This window comes from Scardinius erythrophthalmus (genome assembly GCF_964197995.2).
Source record: "Scardinius erythrophthalmus genome assembly, chromosome: 6".
In the NCBI taxonomy this organism is placed as follows: domain Eukaryota; kingdom Metazoa; phylum Chordata; class Actinopteri; order Cypriniformes; family Leuciscidae; genus Scardinius; species Scardinius erythrophthalmus.
The window spans coordinates 13,584,126-13,605,659 of NC_138226.1; the positions used below are offsets into that span (position 1 = coordinate 13,584,126).

Here is a 21,534-nt window from a genome sequence, read left to right on the forward strand (position 1 = left end):
TTGCTGAAATTAAATGTCTTTAACTGGAAGTGTTCTGTTAAACTATAATTACTAAAACTGAAACTAAATATATAAAAACCAAATAGAAATGAGTTCACAAAATAAAAACTAAACTAAAACTAACAAAACCATTAATGAAACTAACTAAAACTAAACTGAAATTTGTAGGAAATTTGAAAATGATATTAAAATAAAAACTAATTTAAAACTGCAAAACTATAATAACCTTGGTTTAGACAAAAACACAATGGATGTTTCAGGAATTTATTTTGTTCAGTCATGAGCAACACTGGATGATGGATGAGGAATGTTAAGAGCTTCAATCCTTAATCAAAATAATCTTCTCTTGCAACGGCATCTCTGCTCTGATGACGTGTTCACCAGTGAGATGGTGGGAAAATAACCTGTCCCTGTCTCAGCAACTCAGTCCTGCCCTACTTTTTTTTTTTCTCATTAGTGATGCTATTTCACTTACACATCACAATAGGGAAGAAAAGATTATAAGAACTTCTTTTTCATGCTAACTTGTCATGTTATGTCACCCGTAAGGGTGTAGTACCACCATAGTAGGCTCAGAGATAAAAAAAAATTCAGCTGTAAATAACATAAAAATGGAATGGGACAAATGAACACAAAAAAGGGAAGTGTTAAAAGTGTTAAAAAAAAGTGTTAAAAAGGCACATTAACTGACTGTAAACAACTCTTCCAAAAAAAAAAAAAAAAAAGCTGAATACTTGAATACATAAAATAAAACAGACATACAACATTATATAACTATATACATTTTTGGATCATTCAGAGGTAAATGCAAATTGGGAGAAATTATATTAACATTTATCAAAGGCATGACGGGCAAAATAAATATTAAAGCCAATAATTAAAAAAAAAAAAAAAAAAAAAAATGGTTAAATGTACACTTAGGCGTCAACGTATAATTTCATTACAGTAGTTAACATTTGAAGTGGGTCAAAAAAGTTCATCAAAGTTGACCTAAGACAAGAACGGGTATTGTTCAAAATTCATGTATAATTTTGATGAAAGGTTTTGATCCACTTCAAATGTTGACTACTGTATCTCTTCATACTTTGTCAAATACAAATGACGTGTGGCATTTATGTCAGCTGGACAGACAGATCATGACCAGCTAATGCAATCACAGTTTTCTTGCACTTAGTTTATAATACTCTTATATATCTTCTGTAATTATGTCAACTCATTTCAATAAATGTTATTTACAAACTGATTTTATAAATAAATATTTGAATTCTTAATTTTTAAAAACGGATTCTGCATACCTCCAAATATTGCCATTAAAGTATGAAGGGCTACATTAACTGTTTGCTTTTGTATGTCTACTCAACAAAATTATTATGAACATTTGCAAGCCCAAACAGATAGCAAATAATGGCTGAACAGATAACAAAAGGGCCGATCCCAAAGGTAGAGGTTTGGAAGAGTAGTACTCTCACCAGTTCCTCAAGAGATTGCCCACAAATGCCAGAACTGTTATCCTCATGGGCAACGCTCCGACATATAGTGCAACTGCACATCTAGTGACCTGAGTTCAATTCCCAGCGCCGATCCTGTTCCCCTCTCTAAAAAGGCTAAAAATACAACTTAAAATAAATATTCCTCAAATACTGCTAAACAAGTTTAGCCTTGCATTAGCCCTGCCTTCTCTTTTTCCTTACTGGGCAGATGTGGGAAAGGACAAAGTTAAGCATGTTTGATATAATGTCAGGTGGAGGGTGTAGCTGATGAGGGTGGTGGTGGGCCAGTGTCATCTCCCAGGCGTCCACCAGCTGGACGTTCAGACCTTTAAACATGGCTCGGAGCACTGCGTCAAGCTGTTGAGAGTACCAGTCGCTGTTGAACATGCTGGACTCCGGGTCCAGTTTCTGGAGATTGGCTGTGCGGATCAGGACCAAAGTCGCCGGTTCTCGGTTCAGCAGTCGGATCACCGCCCTGCGGATGTGGCGCAAGCGCCGTATGTAAACCTGCACTGGGAAAGTGCTGAAATGTGACCAGATGCTAATCACGACCACCGTGTCCGAACCCCCTCGTAAGCCGTCCAGCTCATTTGAGATATAGTGCATCTCAGCCGAGAACACGGACGTGAAGCGGATCGGCGGCCCGTGGCAGCGGTATCTCAACAGTATGTTGTGGTTGCTGTCGATTGCCATGTACGGGCCAACATTCTTCGGGCTATGAAAGTTGAATTCTTTAAGCTCTATAATGTTAAGGAAAAAAAGGGGGTGAGATGTAGATATGAATCAGGAAAAGAAAAATAATTGATGCCCACCCAAAAAGAAAATGTTTAAAATACTTCTTTAGGATGAGGATATATGGAAAAACTCAACAGACCACAAACAAATCTCTCTACTTCAGTTGTCTCAGGAAACATTTACACTGTTGATTTTAATGGAACCTATTCAATATGTCTATACTATAATAATAATAATAAAAATAATTTTATTTATTATGAATAAAATAAAAATATAATTATAATAGTAATATTATTATTATTAATATTTATATTTCACAGGATAACAGAAATGCTAATACTATTATTCATGGCTGTCTTAATTTCTTTGCTTTCAAACTTAAACCATAGAGAGCTTTTATTTGACCATAAAACACAAGAAAACCTTAAAGCTTCTCTTTTGTTGTAATTCTCATTACAAATTTGGAAAGATGGGTGTACATTGCGTTTTTTAAATGCACATTATAGGCAACCCAAACTCACAGCGCTTGGCATGTACAGATCTACACAAATGACCTATTTTGTATCCAAAATGTCAATTTTCTGCCGAAAGGTGTGAAAAATCTGCATCACTGACAACCAATCATTTTTGTGTGCTCTGGTTTGTTGACATTGGATTGGCTAAAGAAAATTTGAAGATGTAATCAAAACCACAAAAATCACCTTTAAAAAGATTTCCAAAAATATTACAGACCTGGAACATGGGCAATGAGATACTCGTACCACTGTCGCACAGTGGAGTCTCCATACATGTACACCATTTTCCCTCTAAGACACTGGGTTATGACTGAAGAGCCATTAAACTGACGCATGACGACACCACTCAATGGCTTCCATGATCCCTGGTAGTAGTAACCGGAAGGAGTGAATTTAAGGTGCTTCCCTTTGGTTCGTACTGGAAGGAAACAGAAATATTAAGGTTTAATAAAGGAAAGAAAGAAGTGACAATGAGGAAATGTTGATTTAATCCAAACTGAGCAGAAGAAAAAAATGAAGATGAGAACTCAGAATCAACAATTACAATCCAATTTTCTCCTGTTTACAAAACAGCAGGGAGGCACGAACATGTCGTTTATTTTGCTTTTTGTTTTGATTTAGGAAAGATGTATAACCGGAGCTAGAGGTTCCCTGTTTGTTATTTTGGCCTGTCTCCCTCCCAAAGGTTTTTAGTTACTTTCCCTCAATGAACTCTTGTCTAAAATAAACACATGATTTCTGAAGAGAAGACTGAAGTAATGGCTGCAAAAATTCAGCTTTGCCATCACAGGAATAAATTACTTTTTAAAATGTATTCAAATAAAAAACAGTCATTTCAAATTGTACTAATACCATGATTCCACAACCTTAAGTATAAATATATATATATATATATATATATATATATATACACACACACACACACGCGCACATACACAAGTATATATAGGGCAGGAGGATATGGACAAAAAAATTATGTCAGTATGTTTTGGCTGAATGGTTATTTTCTACTTTATACTATTTGGATTAATTTTATTTATATTTTTTAAAATATTTTAAAAAATGTTAATTAAAATACTGCTCAATGTTATCCTACAAACAATGTTCACAATGAAGGCTATGAGAACAAATATAGTGAAGGCAACCATGTAGGCTATCTGGCTATGCTATATATTATGTACAAAAAAGGCTAAAATCACATTAAAGGGGGGGTGAAATGCTCATTTTCACTCAATCTCCTGTTAATCTTGAGTATCTATAGAGTAATATTGCATCCTTCATATCTCCAAAAAGTCTTTTGTTTTATTATATTTTTAATTGAAAGATTGGCTGTACCGAGTCTTTCCGGAAAACAACGAGCGGCTGGGGGCGGGCCGTGTGGGCGAAGCTAAAGCTGTGCTAATGCGCCGAGCTAACAACACACAGAGACATTTGTTCAACAGTTTTACTCACCGTTCCAACGCACGTCCGCGAACCTTTATCATTGTGACTGCTCGATCCTTAAGCATTAGACGATCTGGGCTTTGTTTATAAAACAATCATCGTCGAAATGCAGGGAACAACAGTCTTACACAACTCCGTTTATGCTCAGGAAAACAAACTCCATCCACGGGTGCCTTAACGCCGGGTTCTTTGGGAATCTGTGCAGGGTTGTCTTGCCCTGGCAACCAAAAACACACTTCTTTGGTGACACTGACTTCCCAAAAGCCGGGCAGGGCGCTTTGATGGCGAACTGCTTTCACTCTCTTGCTCTGTTTTACAAGTGCGCGCGCGCCCGCGATCTTACCGGAGAAGTGCCCTTAGGACCCATATAAGGAAATTCCGCCCTCTCTTACGTCAGACAGAGCCATACTCGAAAAAAACTTTCCGAAACTTGTGACAAACCGGAAGGACAATTTTTGGAACAAAAATACTCCTTCAAACGTACAACTTAACTTTTGAAACTTTGACCATGTTTAGCATGGGAATCCAACTCTTTAACAGTGTAAAAAACTCAGTATGCATGAAACAGTAATTCACCCCCCCTTTAACATTCTCACATTAGGCTATAAAAAAAAAAAAAAAAAAAAAAAAAAAAAAAAAATTACTTCTTGTTTTGCATTGAATACCGTTAAATTTAAAGGACTTGTTGTGGATATGTAAAATAGGCTACATGTTGATATTGTTGGTAAACATTTACTTTTTACCAGGATTTTTTACATTGTTTCTTAATGTAATAAAATGCGACTGATATAAATCCTCTAATGTGAATAAAGGCATATTGCACGTCACACTATACAACATATGTCCTCCTTATTACGAGAAAATGTCGTTTTAACGAGAAAAATTAAGTTTTAACAACATAACATCTCATTATTACAAGAAAAGATGTTAAAACGACATAACATCTCGTTATTTCTTGAAAAGATGTCGTTAAAATGACATAATTACGACATAATTGAAAATTAAAAATGATATGTCTGTGGCAGCAATGTGCCACCGTAAAAGCATGTCTCATGTTTAGGACAAATTGGATTATGCACTTTCCCCACAACAGCTCACTCTGTGTCCCCGCTATTTTTCAGATGTGCTCACAATATCAAACTACTGTACATCGATATAAACGGTATTGCCTCATTCTGTATCGTATATAAAAATATATCGATTCAACATACAAACTCGATATACCGCCCTGCCCTAATATATGTGGTACCATTACTTCAGTTTGGCCAAGCTTGCAATTAACCCATCCAACCCCCATTCTTTTGACACCAGTATCAGTTATTCCACATGGCTGTGTGTTCTGTGATTAACTTTCTTGGGAGGTTAATCACAGGTTCAGCTATATTTATTGTACTGCTATGCAGAACCCCAATAAGGAACCATACTGCCAAAGACAATACTGAATCCACAACAAAAAAGAAATGTTTATAGCCAGTGTGGTCCTGACTGAACTGTTAATGCTAAATGCAGACTTGCTGAGTTCAAAAAATACTTCTTATAAAAATATGTTTGAAAAATCTGACCGACAGAACTTTTGAACAGTAGTGTATATATTTCATGTGAAACATTACCTTTAGAAGCAGGTAGAACAGTCACATTGTCCACCCCTGCAGAATGTATTGGGATTTTGAGATTTACTCCACTAAATCAAAACAAAATTAAAGTGTCATTCATGAAGAATGCAGAAAAAAGGTGCTCTTTTATCATTAAATTGAAGTATTTATATATCAGCATTCTCAGCACAGTAAAATATTGACATAGGCCAACAAAAACAGTATTGCTGTAGTTAACTTCTCACTCACCTGTGGAAGAACTGTGACTCATAAACAGTGAGAAGGTGTTTCTTATACCCCCCTTTTGAGTGGTTGATCCGTGTATCACAGTCCAACATCTTGGGCTTATAACAGAACCAGGGTTCTCCGGTCTGTGGGTCTGTGTAGTTGCAAAGCGGCTGTTGTTTGAGTGGCAGACACAAATTACACAAAGTGGTCTCAGAGAGGTACCCTGAGCGGAAGAGGCTCTTGAAGAACACTCGGTCCGATTGCTCCTCTCTCAGTCGCTTGAGGATCATCACGGCCTCGCTGGAGTGAATCATGGTCAGTTCCACCTGCACAACGCCTGCCCAAAGCAGTGGGAAAAATACAGTGTAGTTTCCATTGTTGTGGTCATGTACCTGCCCCGCCACACCTGCCGCCAGCTCTGGTGTGTGAAGTCGTGCTACTAGGAAGTCTCCTCCGTGTTTTTTGGGCTGGCCCAAAAAGTTTTGCATCTGTACCTTCACTACAAACTGCCCACCAACCTGCAGATCTCCAGGGTCTTGAATAGTATAATAGCTCTGTGCAGGATCGCTACTTTGACGTAACGGCAGTCCTAGCATTGATGGCTCTGGCCAGGCAATGGATTTGAGAAGATAGCTCTCCTCCCTGGCTTCCTCTGCGGAGGGCTCCTGGCCGAGGTGGGCACAGAATGAGTAGTTGAACTCCACAGGTAGAAGAAATTCAGAGGTCTTCAAGACTGACTGGATGCTGTTTTGAAGCTGATAGAAGGTAGATGCTGTCTGACAGTTCCAGCTCTGCAGGAGGCAAAATCACAGAAGCTTCAATGTGATATTTCAATACAGAGAAGCATGGTAAAGTCTTTGAGAGTTTAGAGACAAAAATTAAATTGTTTTGGCTTATTGTTGACCTTCGAAAATGAGTGCATCATCATGGGAATTTAAAATAATGCATGTATTCGACAAAACCTGCTTTTTACCCTGCCTTTAAAAGTAATGGAGACCTTATTTTAATAGTAATGTTTCTGCACAAACAAAACTGTAACATGGCAATAAGTGAATGATCTATTTATACGTCACTGCTGTGTACTAAATAACATAAATTGTGTTGCCGTACATCTTGTTGTGTGACCACGAAGAGCTAAATTGTAGTATTATCTTCTTCTAGGACCTAGGTAGTTAGCTAGCAGATAAAAAAAATATTACACAAAGAACGAAAATATGAACTACTACATGCTTCCACACTGCAAAATAAGCTGAATAGTTACTGATGTGTTGTTCAGTAACTAGACAATAGTTGAACTAGATCCTCTCCCCAACAACTTCTTTTATTTTTTAAATCCTGAGCCAGTTGCATAAACATAGCCAATATGGTAAGATAGTGTCTTGAGTTCTAGTATGACCCACTAGCAGTTAGTGAGGGGCAGTCAGTCTTACTTTTCGGTATCAAATTAGGCCAATCTACGCTTTTATGTTACTGATTTAAAAAATAATTAAAAAATGATGTCTTGAACTTGTAAGACTAGTCTTAAAGGTTTATGTAAGCGGACAGAATCTGATCAATATACTGTAGTGTACTTACAAACCATTATAACAAAATATAACACAAGATGAGGCTTCTAAGTTACTTACTTCCAGCGAGGTGATATTCCACAGCAGGAATAGAAGTCCTGACAGTGCCAGCAGAGTAAACACCGGAACATATTTGGGAAGGTATTTCTCCATGGTTTCCTCTCTCTGTCATCCTTCTGTCCAACACTAGAGTGGGTCATGGCTGGCCATTTTTGCATGCTAAGCAAATAAGACCAAGCAAAATAGCATGTAAGTTAAGCAGCAGGGAGGAGGTCCTTTGGGGGCTTATGGCCCTGATGTATTGTCAAAAGAAAAATATTTCTTAAGAAAAATTAACATGTATCTACTGTACCTAATATTTATCAAAATGAATCGAAATTGAATCACGATTGGAATCAAATCACAAGAATTGAATTTAAATCGTGAAATATGTCAAGCAATAATAAAAACAGTAGCAGCTAAGGTTAGCCTAACGTAGCAGTCATTGTACCATGTAAATACTGTAACATGTCACTAAACTTAATAAAATTCTGTTAAGTTACCAAATGTTATGACAATCACAATACACGTATTTTAATGCAAGGTTGTTGTTGTTTTTTGTTACCTATTTTTCATAGGTGTTTAAGTATTAACTAAGTTAGTAACTTAGTAAAGAGCAATGATCGGTTCATGTGCCGCTTAAAATGAGGAGCGATCTGTCACGTCACATTAATAAGCGCCAAACGGTATTTATTGTTTGAATATCGTAATAAAATTGACAGAATCTGAAAACTGCGAATTTGTTTCATATCAAAATTATAAATAAACCTGCTCTTTCTTGTCTGTAGGTGTAGTGTCCTCTTTGCTTCGCGGTTTTTCTCTGCGTGAGAAAACGGACGGATGCGCGTCTGTGGCATGAAAGCGTGTGAGAAGTGTCTATTGGCTGTTTGCACATGACGTCACGCCGTGGCGCGAAAATCAGATGGAGGGCAGTAAGAAATTTTCTACATAGTGCCTTATTAGACATTCTCTGATAGTACTATCACAAACTCAAAATGCCTGTTTTGCGTCGTGTATTGTTGCTCAAATCGATCAAACCACAAGGAGCTTATATATATATATATATATATATATATATATATATATATATATATATATATATATATACACACAAAAAAATCTATTTCCCTGAATCCGACTGGGTGGGCAAGCGGTCAAATCGGCCCACTCGTAGCTCCGCCCCTGTTATGAATGCATCAACTACTTTCATTAAATGGTCAAATATAGAAAACTTTTAGCTGTGTTGCCATGTGTCACGAGATTAAGCAACGGAGAAGATACCACCCTGTCTAGAGAGCAAATGCGCTTATTATAAACCCATCCAACATGCATAGGTGCATTTTTGACATAACCAGAGAATGTCTAATAAGGCGAGAAGTTTATTTTATTTATAGTACACTTCCGGAGTTCCGGCTTCTGAAATGGTTGCAGTTCCACTCTGATTCCATATGAGGGCGCTCACAGGACGAGTGCAGAATGAATGGAGGTCTATGGCACTATACCCATCAAAATCCACTTTTCTCAGGATATCATTTTTTGTCTAGTAATTTGAATGTTGTATTCGAAAGGAGATGCAAAGAAATTACACATTGCTGGGTGTTAGTCACTTATTTGCTTTAAAAAGTCTTTTAAAGTGTCAATGACGTCATACACATGTACGACCAGAGATACTGCTTTACGGCAATCCACCAAAACTTTGGTGCTTTCACGCTCTGCACTTTCTTTTCTCTCGAGGCATCGACAACACAGCTGACACAGCTAAATACACGTGCTAGAAGAGTTTTTGTTTTGTTTGTTTCTGGTCCCGCTTCGGATGCCACGATGCCATCAAGCGGTATCTCTGGTCATAATCAGTCCTTCACTGACCAATCAGCGTTCATTAGCAGAATGCTAGCGTGTTATGGGCAACAACAACTCAACATGTAAGAAATCGAAAGGAGATAAGTAGGCTACTTGTTCATTCAACTTTGGACCTATAACCCATGTTTAACTTGCAAAACCTACAATCAAATCTGAGATTTCTCAACGGCAATCGGGTGAAAGAGACAAATTTAGCCGTCTAGCTCCATAGACTCCCATTCATTTTGCACTCATGGGCGATCGCCCCCAGTGGAACTCTGGTGGAACTACAACCAAAATTCGGTACAAAGGGACTTAATAGGGAGTGGGCAGGCTCTCCGTAGACGGGCTCTGACATAACGCATCACCCAGCATACCCGGTTAAAAAAGTCACAGCTCGCCACTGCTACACACCATAATAAAACCATGGTTAATTTTCTTAAGCTTCAGCCATCATATGGTAAAAAAGGTCCAAATAAAAAAAATTTGTTCAACAAGTTGACAGAAGTCGATCCATTTCTTTTTTTTGGAAAGGTGAAATGTAAGTGAAGTTTTATTGTTGTCTTTGTAAATATTCACTTTCCCATATGGCCACGAAGAGGGTCACGTTCAGCTGACAGACACCGACACACTGTATTTTTTGTATTTATTTCAACAAATGACAACCAAAATCACATCTATTGAAGCGTAAACAGTTTTAAAGTGGTTGCGTGCAAGTTCTGCTTATTCACAAGCCGAGTGAGAGTCATACTCGCAAATGTAATGTTAATTATTAAACCAAACAAAATACAAAACTTAAAAAAACACGTAGGCTAAATTGATTATTTTATTGAGTGATATGCAGTGGGTTTAATCAGTGACATTATTACTAGATTTGCTATCCAGCATCTTCCCGTCACCTCCTCAACCTGCTTCCCTTAGTGTTTTTACACGTAGAAAATGCACAATAAAAGCGTATTACATTGCCAAGTTTTCTCCCTGAACGATGATGTGAGTTCCTATGGCAATTCTCCATTCAGCACGAATTTTCACAATCACGACAGAAAGTCAAAATACTGCCCTAAGCTCACTAACAGAAAGGCAGCGCGATATAAAACCAGACCTCAGCTTCACATTCTCTATATCTACCACCTCGATGGCAGGCAAGTGTTTCAATTCAGTAGAAAAATTGCTCCTCTTCATAACATAAGGATCACGTCCAACATAGTATGTTGTGATTTTCAAAGTTGAGCGCATCAACACAATTTTATTTTATTTTTTTAATGTTAAAGGTCTCACCCCCTCATTTTGTTCCTTTTATGATGCATAGTAGCAGTGCCAAGTTTCATTCAGATATATTATTATTTACTGGTAGCTCAATGAGCCCAAATGTTGCATATGAGGTAGCTACATTTATCGCAAAAAAATGCCATTTTATTTCAATTTTGTTCAAGTAAATGAATCCCTGAGGGTGAGTATTGTTATTTGTTTCATTTAACTGTGGTGTTCATGTTTAAATTATTTTAGAAGGTTGGGGCTTTTGAACCAATTGAACCAATCATACTGAAGGTGACATGTTAGTCTTATTTGTTTTCTCGATTCTATAAAAACTGTTGTATCTATATTTTCCGGTGGGATTCTCAATGGACTTTGTCTGAGATCCTCCGGCCTTGCTTCTTGGGAGAGATTCCCTGAGAACTGCTCGGGAAGATCTCCTGGCCGTGATTAAAGCATTTAAAGGACATTTGCAGGTCTGTTTGTTGATTTATTCCTGCGCAGGAAGCTAGTTTAGGAAGGAAGCTAGTTTAAGGAAGCAAGTTAGTTAGAAACTCGGCCAGTTGTCGACTGAAGATGCAAGAGCTAGAGTATAAAGGTATTGGGTGTTGATAAGTAGACGCCCAAGTTTAAGGAATTGGGTGTTGATTTGTAGACACCCCAGATAGTTAGGTTTAGGGAAAAATCTACCACACGTTCAACAGCACTACCTCAGAAGCAGCTGTCTGACTTTGTATCGCAACACACCTGGCAGCTTTTCACAGCATTGAATATTCCACAACATTTCCTGACCAACAGTCCAGATACATGGGACAGTGACAACGATTACATTGATGGCCAACGGAAAGTGAGAAGCTTGAATGTTGTCAACGATGCAGCCGAGCGAGGAGTGGCCATGATTCAGGCATTCAATGGAGTCCTTACGAATCAAGAGGAACAGAAGCAGTTTCTATTGCAAGTCGTGGAGAAACACCGCCATGATTTTCCAAATCCTAACAAGTCCACCTTTACAGCAGTTAGGGAAGTGGTTGCTGCCGCAACATCCACATCTGCAGACATTACTTGCTGGCATTTTGGTCACTATTTGACATTGTTTGTGTTCAACTGATTGTGCTGTACTGTTGATTATTAACTGCTGAAGTAACTGTTTATTCTACTTTTTGAGGATTTTTGCAATAGTCTGATTTATGATGTCAAAGTTAACATTACATGATGGTAACGGAAACTGCCGCATATTGTAAAACTTTGTCCGCGTTGAGCAGCTAATAATCATTAGAATACATCCACATTTTGTCAGCTTTTTTCTTTTGGGGGGTGAGACACATTTGAGTGGCACCCTAATGTATTTAGGAAAATGATAAATAAAAAATAAAGCAGTGAAATTCAAAACATCATCACCACATAACACAAAAGAAAATAATGACTAGGATGGCAAGTCTTATTAAAGACTTTTGTATTTGATTCCGTCATCTTTGTGTGTCTATATACAGCCAAGTTGTGACAGAAGACCGGGCCAAGATAAGATTGTAGCGGTGTGTTTTTTGTAGTTTGGTTTTGTTTTTTATGTTTTCCATCACCATGGACCTCCCTGCAGTTTGACTGTTGTGCCTTGAGCAGGGGGATAGTCCCTCGAGAAACACTTGGAAGAGAACCTTAACCTCTGAACACTGCCGCCAGAGCGCAACTGTCCAGGGAAGGTCCTAGAGGAAGCTTCATCGACTTCGTGGAGTGGATCCTGGCGTCCTGCAAATCACCGCTCACCGTCGGCAGCGAGAGCGTCTCTGCCATGACGTTAGAGTCAGCGAAACACTGCCACGGAGCCTGAGTAACGCATGTCTGACCAGGTGTGTGAGCTGGTTGCTTTATTAATCGCCAAGGGAGTGCTAGTGGTGTTTGAGGCGATGGAAGTGAACCCTGCCCACCCCACTGGAACTCTGTGTTTTTCGAGAGGATGATACCCTGCCCCCATTGCTTCCACATGAATCTGTCTGTTCTGTCCTGATCACGCTGGTCCGCCAGCCTCCCTCCACCACCTCTAATGACTTTGTTTCATCATTATCTGTGCATGTCTTAAGTCCCCAGCCACTCCTGCCACCCAGTCATCACAACCTCCCTCAGCAACACCTCTGCCTCCTTTCAGTGGAGTGGCAACACATCGGGCCTGCTGGAAGCCATCTCTGCCTGGATGTGGGGAGCTCCTTGACCTGTCGCCCTGGCTCCTGTGCTCCTTCCTCAATGTCAGCAGATCGATGTAGTCGATTGCAGAGTTCACGCGCGTGATCATAGGTAACTAAACCTATGCGCGTGAACTCGGCAATCGACTACTTTGGACTTCAACTGAAAACAGGATGTAAATACAGGTATTTGCGCTGGCTTAAATAACATCATTTTTATCCATTTCTTTCACATCTACTGCAGTCAGATTCACCCGTGATCACTCTGAAGGAATCACTCACATGACCTGTGCACTTGTAATGACACATCAAGGATGTTAAGAGGCTAAAAGCTGGTTTAAAACTTGCCCCATTGAAGTCAACAGGGTGCAAATTTTAAAAAGAGGATAACACGGTGTAGGCAACACCGATTTTTGTCGTTGTTCTCTGTATTGACAGCACTCCAAATTGACAAAAAAATGAGCTCAATGTTAAAATTGACCGGAGCTCTCCTTTAACGGAACTATTTGCAGACTACATACTAATGTTTTATTTACTTATTAATAGCATCAATTACCTCATTTCTTTTTTTTCTCCAAATATGAAAATAAAATAATTTTGCAATGGTACAGAGAACAGTACAATTACAACAGTAACAGTACAACAGAAAATGTATAAACTAAATTATGCATAAACATTCTAGGGCATTGCAAAACAAACCCATTTTTTCCACACAAGTTAGGTTTTAGAGTCTGAAACGCCGAATATCAAAACAATTATTTCGGTGCATGAGTGGATGCTAAAACATACATACAATGACGTAAAGATTGGGAATTCATGTAACTGCATATTGTCGAGGCTGTGAACGAATGTAGCATCAATCATTAACTCACCTACTGCACAGATGCCCCAGTCCTGACGTGCTGCTGATGCTGACTGCTTTGTTTCATCCATTATGAACACAACATCATAACCAACAGCCAGTCAAAAATTAAAGAGATAACCGAGTCACTGAAGCAGACTAGATCAGAGGACAACCAGAAGTGGCTGCGCATCGAGAGTCGAGTCTCGAGAAGCGTTTGCTAACACACAAATCACGCATCGCATCATCGTTTCCGCCCCAGTTGTAAACAGGAAAAAACTGGAAACAGATAATAATATGATTTCGTTTGGTCACATTTTGCGCTTCAATAGGAAATAATGAGAAATCATTTTACATTTTTTACGTTGCATCAAAGGACGTTCATGTTTTACCTCTATAACTTAGGTCGCATTTGTCGACTGCATACGTCATTGAGGCTGCTCCGTATTAAAACTTCCCGGTTTGATTGGGCAGCAATCCAAATGTGACATGTTTGCAATTTAATCCCAAATTCGTCCTTTTGTTTCGCATTTGTGCATGCGCCAATCCACAGATGAACTGTTGGTGGTGGGATTTATTTTTATGTTACTTTACTGACCAAGACCAAAAACAATAAAGTGTTGTTCGGTAATTATAAAGAATGTAGTTTCAATGAAAACAATATTTATTTAATGATAATGTTAATGTTCAGCACTGCTGCAGTGAGGAACTATTGCCTCTATAGATGTCTCTGATTGGTCGAATGCGCTGACGTCACCTTGATGACATTCATACTAGGCGCCAATCCAGACATTGCTGGCTGAGTCCGAAATCGCAATATTATAACTAATTCATAGTATTTCCCCGAAACTACTTCACCTTATCAGAATTGAAAAGATGTATAATCCTTTCTATTAGGGATAGAAAAAAATAATAATATGTAGCCTATATTAGACAAATCGTAAAGAAAAAAAATTTTCACCTAAGGAATTGGTGAAATGGAAACAGGATTTTCATTAGGCCTACCTTTTTTCAGAATCTGTGGTCACATATTAATAAATATGTAATTCCTAGAGTCAAAGAAACTCACTTTAAAATAATAAACAGATGTTATCCATGTGATTATTTTATCAGTAAGTTTAAATAAGGGGTTTCTCCAATTTGGTCCAAAGTTTCTCTTTTTGTTTCTATTTTTGAGGTGTTTTGCAAATGTATCACTATAACTGATATAATGGTCTTGTTTATGGATTGTGATGTCGGTTAATTTATTGGAAATGGATAATATAACTAAAAATTAAATTGTATTTGGGAAATAACCTACATAAAGCAAAATGTATGTTAACTGTACCAAATGGTAGACTATTTTCCACTGACTTAAAGTTTTTTTACGACTCTCTGACTTCCAATAGAGAACAATCGTAAAGATGTTAAAGGGATAGTTCACTTTGAAATTAAATTTTGGTATGTTTTAGCTTACCTCAAGGGCATCCAAGATGTAGGTGTCTTTTTTTCCGGAGTAGTTTCAACTTTGATATTTTTAGGTCAAACCGTTCTTGCCTGACAGTCATATCATGCAGGTCTATGGTCACTGTCTCAAAGAGCATGCACAGAGTCCAAATTAAAACAATTCCCCATCGTCCAAATTAAACAATTCCCCATCGTAAGTACACATTGATGGCCTAAGACACGAAACTAGCGGTTTGTGTGAGAAAACGAACAGTATTTATATAGTTTTTACCTCTTGTAACACTGCCACGTCCAAGTGATCTGAGGGCGCGGGCACTTCCTGCTGTGTGACGTGTGCGCAGACTGGTGCATAGATATACACTAGATGTCGCATTAAAGACATTCGTTCCAATGAATTGCCGTAGACAAGGCGACATCTAGTGTATATCTATGCACCAGTCTGCGCACACGTCACACACCAGGATGCGCTCGCGCCCTCAGATCACTTGGACGTGGCTGTGTTACAAGAGGTAAAAACGATATAAATACTGTTCATTTTCTCACACAAACCGCTCGTTTCATGTCTTAGGCCATCAATGTGTACTTACGATGGGGAATTGTTTAATTTGGACGATGGGGAATTGTTTTAATTTGGACTCTGTGCATGCTCTTTGAGACAGTGACCATAGACCTGCATGATATGACTGTCAGACAAGAACGGTTTGACCTAAAAATATCAAAATTGAAACTACTGCGGAAAAAAAGACACCTACATCTTGGATGCCCTTGAGGTAAGCTAAAACATACCAAAATTTAATTTCAAAGTGAACTATCCCTTTAAGACATCTCAGCTGTTGAAAAGGATACTTGATTTATTAGATGTATGATTTTTTTTTTTAAATACAAAATGCAGAATTGTGATCTTGTGTTTTGTATAACTCTGTATTCCCCTATTGTTATTGCAATAAAAAAGAAGAAAACGAATCCGAAATCGCCCCCTAACCCTCATTCACTATTCCTTACGTTAGTCCAATAATACTTTTTATTTGAAGGAGTGAATGAAAAGGAGTGAGTGAATCCGGACAGCCGTAGAGCGTACATCGGTTGTACAATCGTTATTGTGGTGCAATGTAGGATTGAATGAGTATGGACTCAATAAAGTCCACTATGGTTTCGGACACCACAACAAATGGCTGTCTCCTCAAATAACGCCCTATTTGAGGGTATAGGGGTTGAATAATTATTTTACTACAGTTCTGTATGGGTCTGCGTTTTATTTATGATGACCACGGGCATTAAAACTAGCGATATATATAGTGTATTGTCGCAATGTTATATACCTGCAAACAAAACGTAAACTAGGCATTGTTTTACTATGTGGATGTAGATCACAAAATCTGCATTTCCATTGACGTCTCATTCTCATTCCACTGAGCACAGTGCAGTCAGTACCACAGGGGGTCAGCAGTGTACTGTCACAAAAAGATATAATCCCTTCTGTTTTACTTTTTACATATGTGAAACAGCAAACATTTAAAATAGTAGTATGTGAGACTGTTGTCAAATGTGACATTACCGTCATCCTTATTCGGAAGTGGTGTTTAATTATCATCCAGGAAATCGTTTATTTAAAAAAAAAATTGCTGCATATTCTGGCAAAATGTTGTAGGATCTTGTATTTCAAGCATACACAAAATTTGCATAATATGAGCAGAAATTGTATGAGTAGTATGATATTCTGATACTCATTATTTGTTGCCAATAATGAGTAAAGTGTATACTTTATTTATAATGCAAGATAGGCGAATGACTAGAGAGATTAATGCACATGTAAACATGTAACAGCACACTAGATTGTAAGAGCAAGACGCTTTTAGTAAATCTGAATTTTAATGTTACTTTATTTTGATGTGAATTAAAAAAATCAAATATTACAATACAGTTCAGTTAATATTTTGTAATGTATGGGTTTTGACAAACTATTTCATGTTATGAATATGATTGTGGAATAAAAAAAAATAATATTACAGCTGTTTAATAAATATTTCCTAAGAAATACAAATAATGAAATAATGACTTTTCTAAAATTTATTTGGAGACATTCCGTTAATAGTATAACAGAGGCCGAGGCTGAGGCATTTCAAACACAAGCATTTAAAAAAAAATGCACAATCATACTAATGAATATGTAACATTTTGTGCGTTTTTAACGGTACTAGTGGCACGGGACAATGACCTGAACTCTAAAAAAAAAAATGTGATGATCTCTGTTCACGAAGAAAGTGTCTGGAGGCTCTACTGGATGACTGATGATGGAGGGGAAGTTTCTGGGGTATCAGTTAAGGAAGAGTCCCTTTCGGTCCTCTAGATGCACTTTACACAGCACTGGTATCAAGCCTGTGCTTCTTTATCCTTTGCCTTCTGTTCCCTGTTATGCCTGCGGGGATTAAAGAGCACATATATTGAAAATCCCCCACATTTAGTCACAAACCTAAATTGCACAATATGCTGGAAGACCCTGTCTGCTTTATTGCTACTATTGAAAATCTTGATAAAGTGTAGATAACCAAAAAACAAGCTTTGAGTTCACAGCTGATAAAATGTGGGAAGAGTTTTAGAACAGAATGTTTGTTTTTTAAAGACACAGCAGCAACAAAGCATCCCACTTAATTTAAAGTGGCCTAACAAAAGTGGCCTAAATTATAAGTGTTTGGGTGGGGGAAAAAATAAGTACACCTCGAGGGAGGAAAAACTATATAACCCCTTTAAATTACCATTTTGAACCATTTTAGGTATTGTCAGACATTAAATTAGACCGTACATGTGATTCCTTTTATAAGCTTTTTTATTATATACATCTACATAGCTGATGTTTAAGTTTCCCTCTGTTGATCTGTCACAGCCATCGACTGATCCAGAACCACATGTCGCTGTTGTGAATGACATGACATCAGATGGCTACTATGCAAGACAGTCTAAAATAGTTTAATTTTACACCACACACTCCTGAATGCATTCTATAGGTGAATGAATGTACTCACTGCCATATTCTGTAGAGCTGTGATCCTCCTGCACCTCCAACAAAGAAGTTTACAGCAAATAGATTCCAGTTCTTGGGTATAATAACCAGGGAATACCTGGACCAAACAAGACCTGAAAAACATAGAGTGAATGAGATTTGAAACTTCTAAATGTGCAATTTTTTTAAAAGAGTCATGATATATACCTGTGGCTGTCAGCACAGCAGATTGGGAGGTACTGAGTTTATCTGCTGGACGTGCCATGTCTGCTAAGCCAGCTAAGACCAGACCCTATGGGAAATCACAAATAAGTGAGAAATAAAAAGAAGATTTTTTTTTTTTTACAAATACAAAGAGCATCCAGACACGGTATGTTGTTAATCTTACCCATTTAAACATTGGTGCCCAGAAAAACACAGTCTTTGGACCTAAACAAAGAGCAAATCAATTAATCAATTCAGTTAAGCTCATGGTTCACAGGTTAAATGTGTGTAATTGTGACAGGTTTCAGATGTGTTTCAACATACAAAACAAAAGGAACCAATACTTGATCTTTACATACTGGCACTTTTTTTCCATTACCCTTCCAAAACATAAAGGTAAATGTTAACAGATTTTTTTTTTTTTTTACAGGACAGGAAAGTGTGTGGAGGAAGGGATAGGAGGACTGGGGTCGAACCTGCATCCCTGTGGCTCTGTGTTGTGAACTTAAAGTGATTTTCAATAAGAAATCAAATGTACAATGGCTGATGATACAATTATGGACTATTATATGTAAACACTGAATATTTGAACAATCAGTGAGACTAAAATGCATTAATCAGCTTACATTGGAGTTCGTGCCATCAGTGATCTACATAATACAACAGATTTGTTTCAGAACATTCAGAAAACAATCTGCATTAATAAAAAGTAATATCATTTAATAAAAAATCAGTCATCTCTAGCACTTAATATGACCCCCTCCCTCTGACAAATGTGAAGCTAAGGTCAAAATCTGCTGTGCTATATGCCAACACAGTTCTTTTGTTTAATCTTTTTTTAGTTTATGTCTTGTCAGTCAACCTCTGATTATCAACATGCGTCATCTCTATTTATTCTACCACCAAAAACTGGTAGAACTATAAACATACTGACATGCTGAACAGAAATACATACTAAAGATAAATCACGTGAGGTTATTTTAACAGAACATATATTGAGTTATTCAGTAACAAATATATTACTGAGAATGATATCTGTCTGCAGAGGGCAATTTGCACAAATACAGTATAATTGAAAGTGCCAAAAACACTCATACAAACATAACAAAAATCCGGAAAAGTGTCAACAATGCACCATGGTTCCATGCAAGATCAAATTTAATTATACAGCGCCTATAATTCATTACCACGTCTGATGCCTGGTTCAGATTATGCCTGGTTCAGATTACACGATTTTAGCCCGATTTTGGCACGATCCGTTCTTTATTTTAAATATCGGAGTTACTGTTTTTTGACCAATAAGACAAAATACCTGCTCAGGTAGCAGTCTCTATGGCTGCACCGTCATATGACACACATCAGTGTATGCCGCCACTTCAAGAGGTTAACAGGATCAGTGTCAGTGACAAAAAAAAGGTCACACTAACAGCATTTGTGTTACCTGCGGGGTGGTTATACACAGGTCTCAGTTTAGCCGGCAGCATATGCTCGATCCTGCCGAGGATTCTGTGGTAAGAAGCTCTCAGCCCCACCATAGCCATGATGACTTCTAAACAAGCTAAATGCTACCACTGCACGCACGAAAATACAGCTTAGGACGTGCAGCACACTCTAATGCTATTGAACCGTGGTGTTTCCAAAAGGCAAGAGCCCGTAGTCAAGAAAACAGGACCTTTGGACGAGCATAAAGTACCAAGTCTACGTTATTGCCCTACTCTCGACCTTGCTAATGCAGTTTGTTGTCGTTGTAAAGTGTCAGTGGGGACGCGTCGCAAAGCTAATTGCGTCATGACGTACTGTGGTATAGGATTGGTTGACATGGTCAAGCCTCTTTGTGTGATTGGCTGGAAGGTGCTCGTGCGCCCTCAAAGGGCGGGACCTTTGAGAAGTCAGTGCTGTAATAAGGAAGTTGATTATTTAGCAAAGCAGGCGCTGAAAGTATCACATACAGATATGAATATTCCACTAAGTACAGAAGTTAAGGTCGAAATCAGAACAGCTATAAAAGGGAAATGGCAAGAAATTTCGAATGTGGAGGAAAGAGGAGGACATCTTTATCATTTAAAATCAAGTAGGGGGTTGAAAGAGGGAATTTTGGTTGTAGAAGAGAAGACAATCATTATTAGACTTCGCCTTGGGCACACGGCTCTAACAAACATGAGTCTGTTAATCATAGTTCATGTGGACCAGCAGAAACGTTAGAGCATGTACTAATATATTGTACTGCTTATGAAAACGAAAGGGTATTTCTGTTGGAAGAACGAGAAATGGGGATAGGAGATCTTACACTTAAATGACTGCTGCATAATGGACTGAATCATGATAGAATAATACATTAATGAGATATTTAAGAAAGGTAGAACTGTTTAACAGGATTCAGAAAGTAACATTTGATTTGATTTTGTTTTTCTTCTTTTTTTATTGCTTGAAAAACATACAAGATCCAAACAACCCTAAAAAAAACCTAGCTTAATACAATTCCAAGAAGTCTAAGAAGAAGTCAAAGCTCTTTGAGAAAAGTTGTTTAGAAATATTACACGAAGTTGATTGTGGAGTAAGCCTACTGGGCGTGGAAGTTAAAAGTTTCCATGCAATTCATAAAAAAAAAAATCCTTCACAGTATCCTTTCTAGTGAAGAGGGTAGCTCGAGAATAGCGTGTTTGGAAATTAATTTAACAAACCTTTATTGATTCATTGGTTGGGTTGATTTGTTTTGTTTAATATAATACAGTGCATGAAAATATGTGTGTGTGTGTCATTAATGTGTCATTATTTTCTTCTAGACTATTGTAGCGTTTAATTTTTTTCTCTTTTCTTTTTCTTGTTTGTGTATTGTCTTGTTTTGTTTTAAGAGAAAACGCTTTTTTCTCAACGCTTTTAAGTATGAACCAATCACTATTAACCTTTTTATTTTATTTTATTAAAGACAGTACTATGTCGAGTTTTTATTTGTGTCAATCTGTGTATCTAACGGATTTATCCTATATATATATATATATATATATATATATATATATATATATATATATATATATATATATATATATATGTATATATATATATATATATATACAGTGCTATGCATAAGTTTAGACACCCATGCTAAAGTTGACTAAAAAGAGGAATAAAAAATCATTTTTTGGAAATTGAACTTAATGCCTTAATTTAAAA

At 37.6% G+C, this 21,534-nt stretch overlaps 2 protein-coding genes across 4 annotated transcripts; both read right to left on the reverse strand.

The window, feature by feature from the left end:
• Positions 1–250: 250 nt before the first annotated feature.
• Positions 251–14,444, reverse strand: nxpe3 (neurexophilin and PC-esterase domain family, member 3). Of its 3 annotated transcripts, XM_081368670.1 has the most exons (7): positions 14,108–14,444; positions 13,747–13,994; positions 7,629–7,787; positions 6,025–6,794; positions 5,794–5,864; positions 2,958–3,158; positions 251–2,230 (listed from the first exon to the last, which is right to left on the reverse strand). In XM_081368670.1, exons 3-7 carry the CDS (start codon positions 7,719–7,721, stop codon positions 1,665–1,667), a joined length of 1,701 nt encoding a protein of 566 aa, XP_081224796.1. In that variant the 5' UTR covers positions 7,722–7,787; positions 13,747–13,994; positions 14,108–14,444; the 3' UTR covers positions 251–1,664. The 3 variants fall into 3 exon arrangements, with proteins under 3 accessions (XP_081224796.1, XP_081224797.1, XP_081224798.1); XM_081368671.1 differs by having other exon boundaries at positions 13,747–14,164; XM_081368672.1 differs by lacking the exons at positions 13,747–13,994; positions 14,108–14,444 and having other exon boundaries at positions 7,629–8,246.
• Positions 14,445–16,729: 2,285 nt separating this feature from the next.
• Positions 16,730–20,168, reverse strand: mpc2b (mitochondrial pyruvate carrier 2b). Its single transcript, XM_081368673.1, has 5 exons — positions 19,805–20,168; positions 18,548–18,588; positions 18,367–18,451; positions 18,182–18,293; positions 16,730–17,577 (listed from the first exon to the last, which is right to left on the reverse strand). The coding sequence occupies exons 1-5, from the start codon at positions 19,902–19,904 to the stop codon at positions 17,532–17,534; spliced, it is 384 nt and encodes a 127-aa protein (XP_081224799.1). The 5' UTR covers positions 19,905–20,168; the 3' UTR covers positions 16,730–17,531.
• Between the last annotated feature and the right edge of the window lie 1,366 nt (positions 20,169–21,534).

What these genes read in the sequence shown, in the direction of transcription:
- nxpe3 (XM_081368670.1), bottom strand. Translation starts at nt 7,721, where the DNA reads ATGGAGAAATACCTTCCCAAATATGTTCCGGTGTTTACTCTGCTGGCA. An exon ending in GGAATATCACCTCGCTGGAA is followed by an intron (nt 6,795 to 7,628) that starts GTAAGTAACTTA and finishes TGCCTCCTGCAG; the next exon opens with AGCTGGAACTGTCAGACAGC. An exon ending in GAGTCACAGTTCTTCCACAG is followed by an intron (nt 5,865 to 6,024) that starts GTGAGTGAGAAG and finishes GTTTTGATTTAG; the next exon opens with TGGAGTAAATCTCAAAATCC.
- mpc2b (XM_081368673.1), bottom strand. Translation starts at nt 19,904, where the DNA reads ATGGCTATGGTGGGGCTGAGAGCTTCTTACCACAGAATCCTCGGCAGG. An exon ending in GGGCACCAATGTTTAAATGG is followed by an intron (nt 18,452 to 18,547) that starts GTAAGATTAACA and finishes GATTTCCCATAG; the next exon opens with GGTCTGGTCTTAGCTGGCTT. An exon ending in CAGCTCTACAGAATATGGCA is followed by an intron (nt 17,578 to 18,181) that starts GTGAGTACATTC and finishes TAATCCCCGCAG; the next exon opens with GCATAACAGGGAACAGAAGG.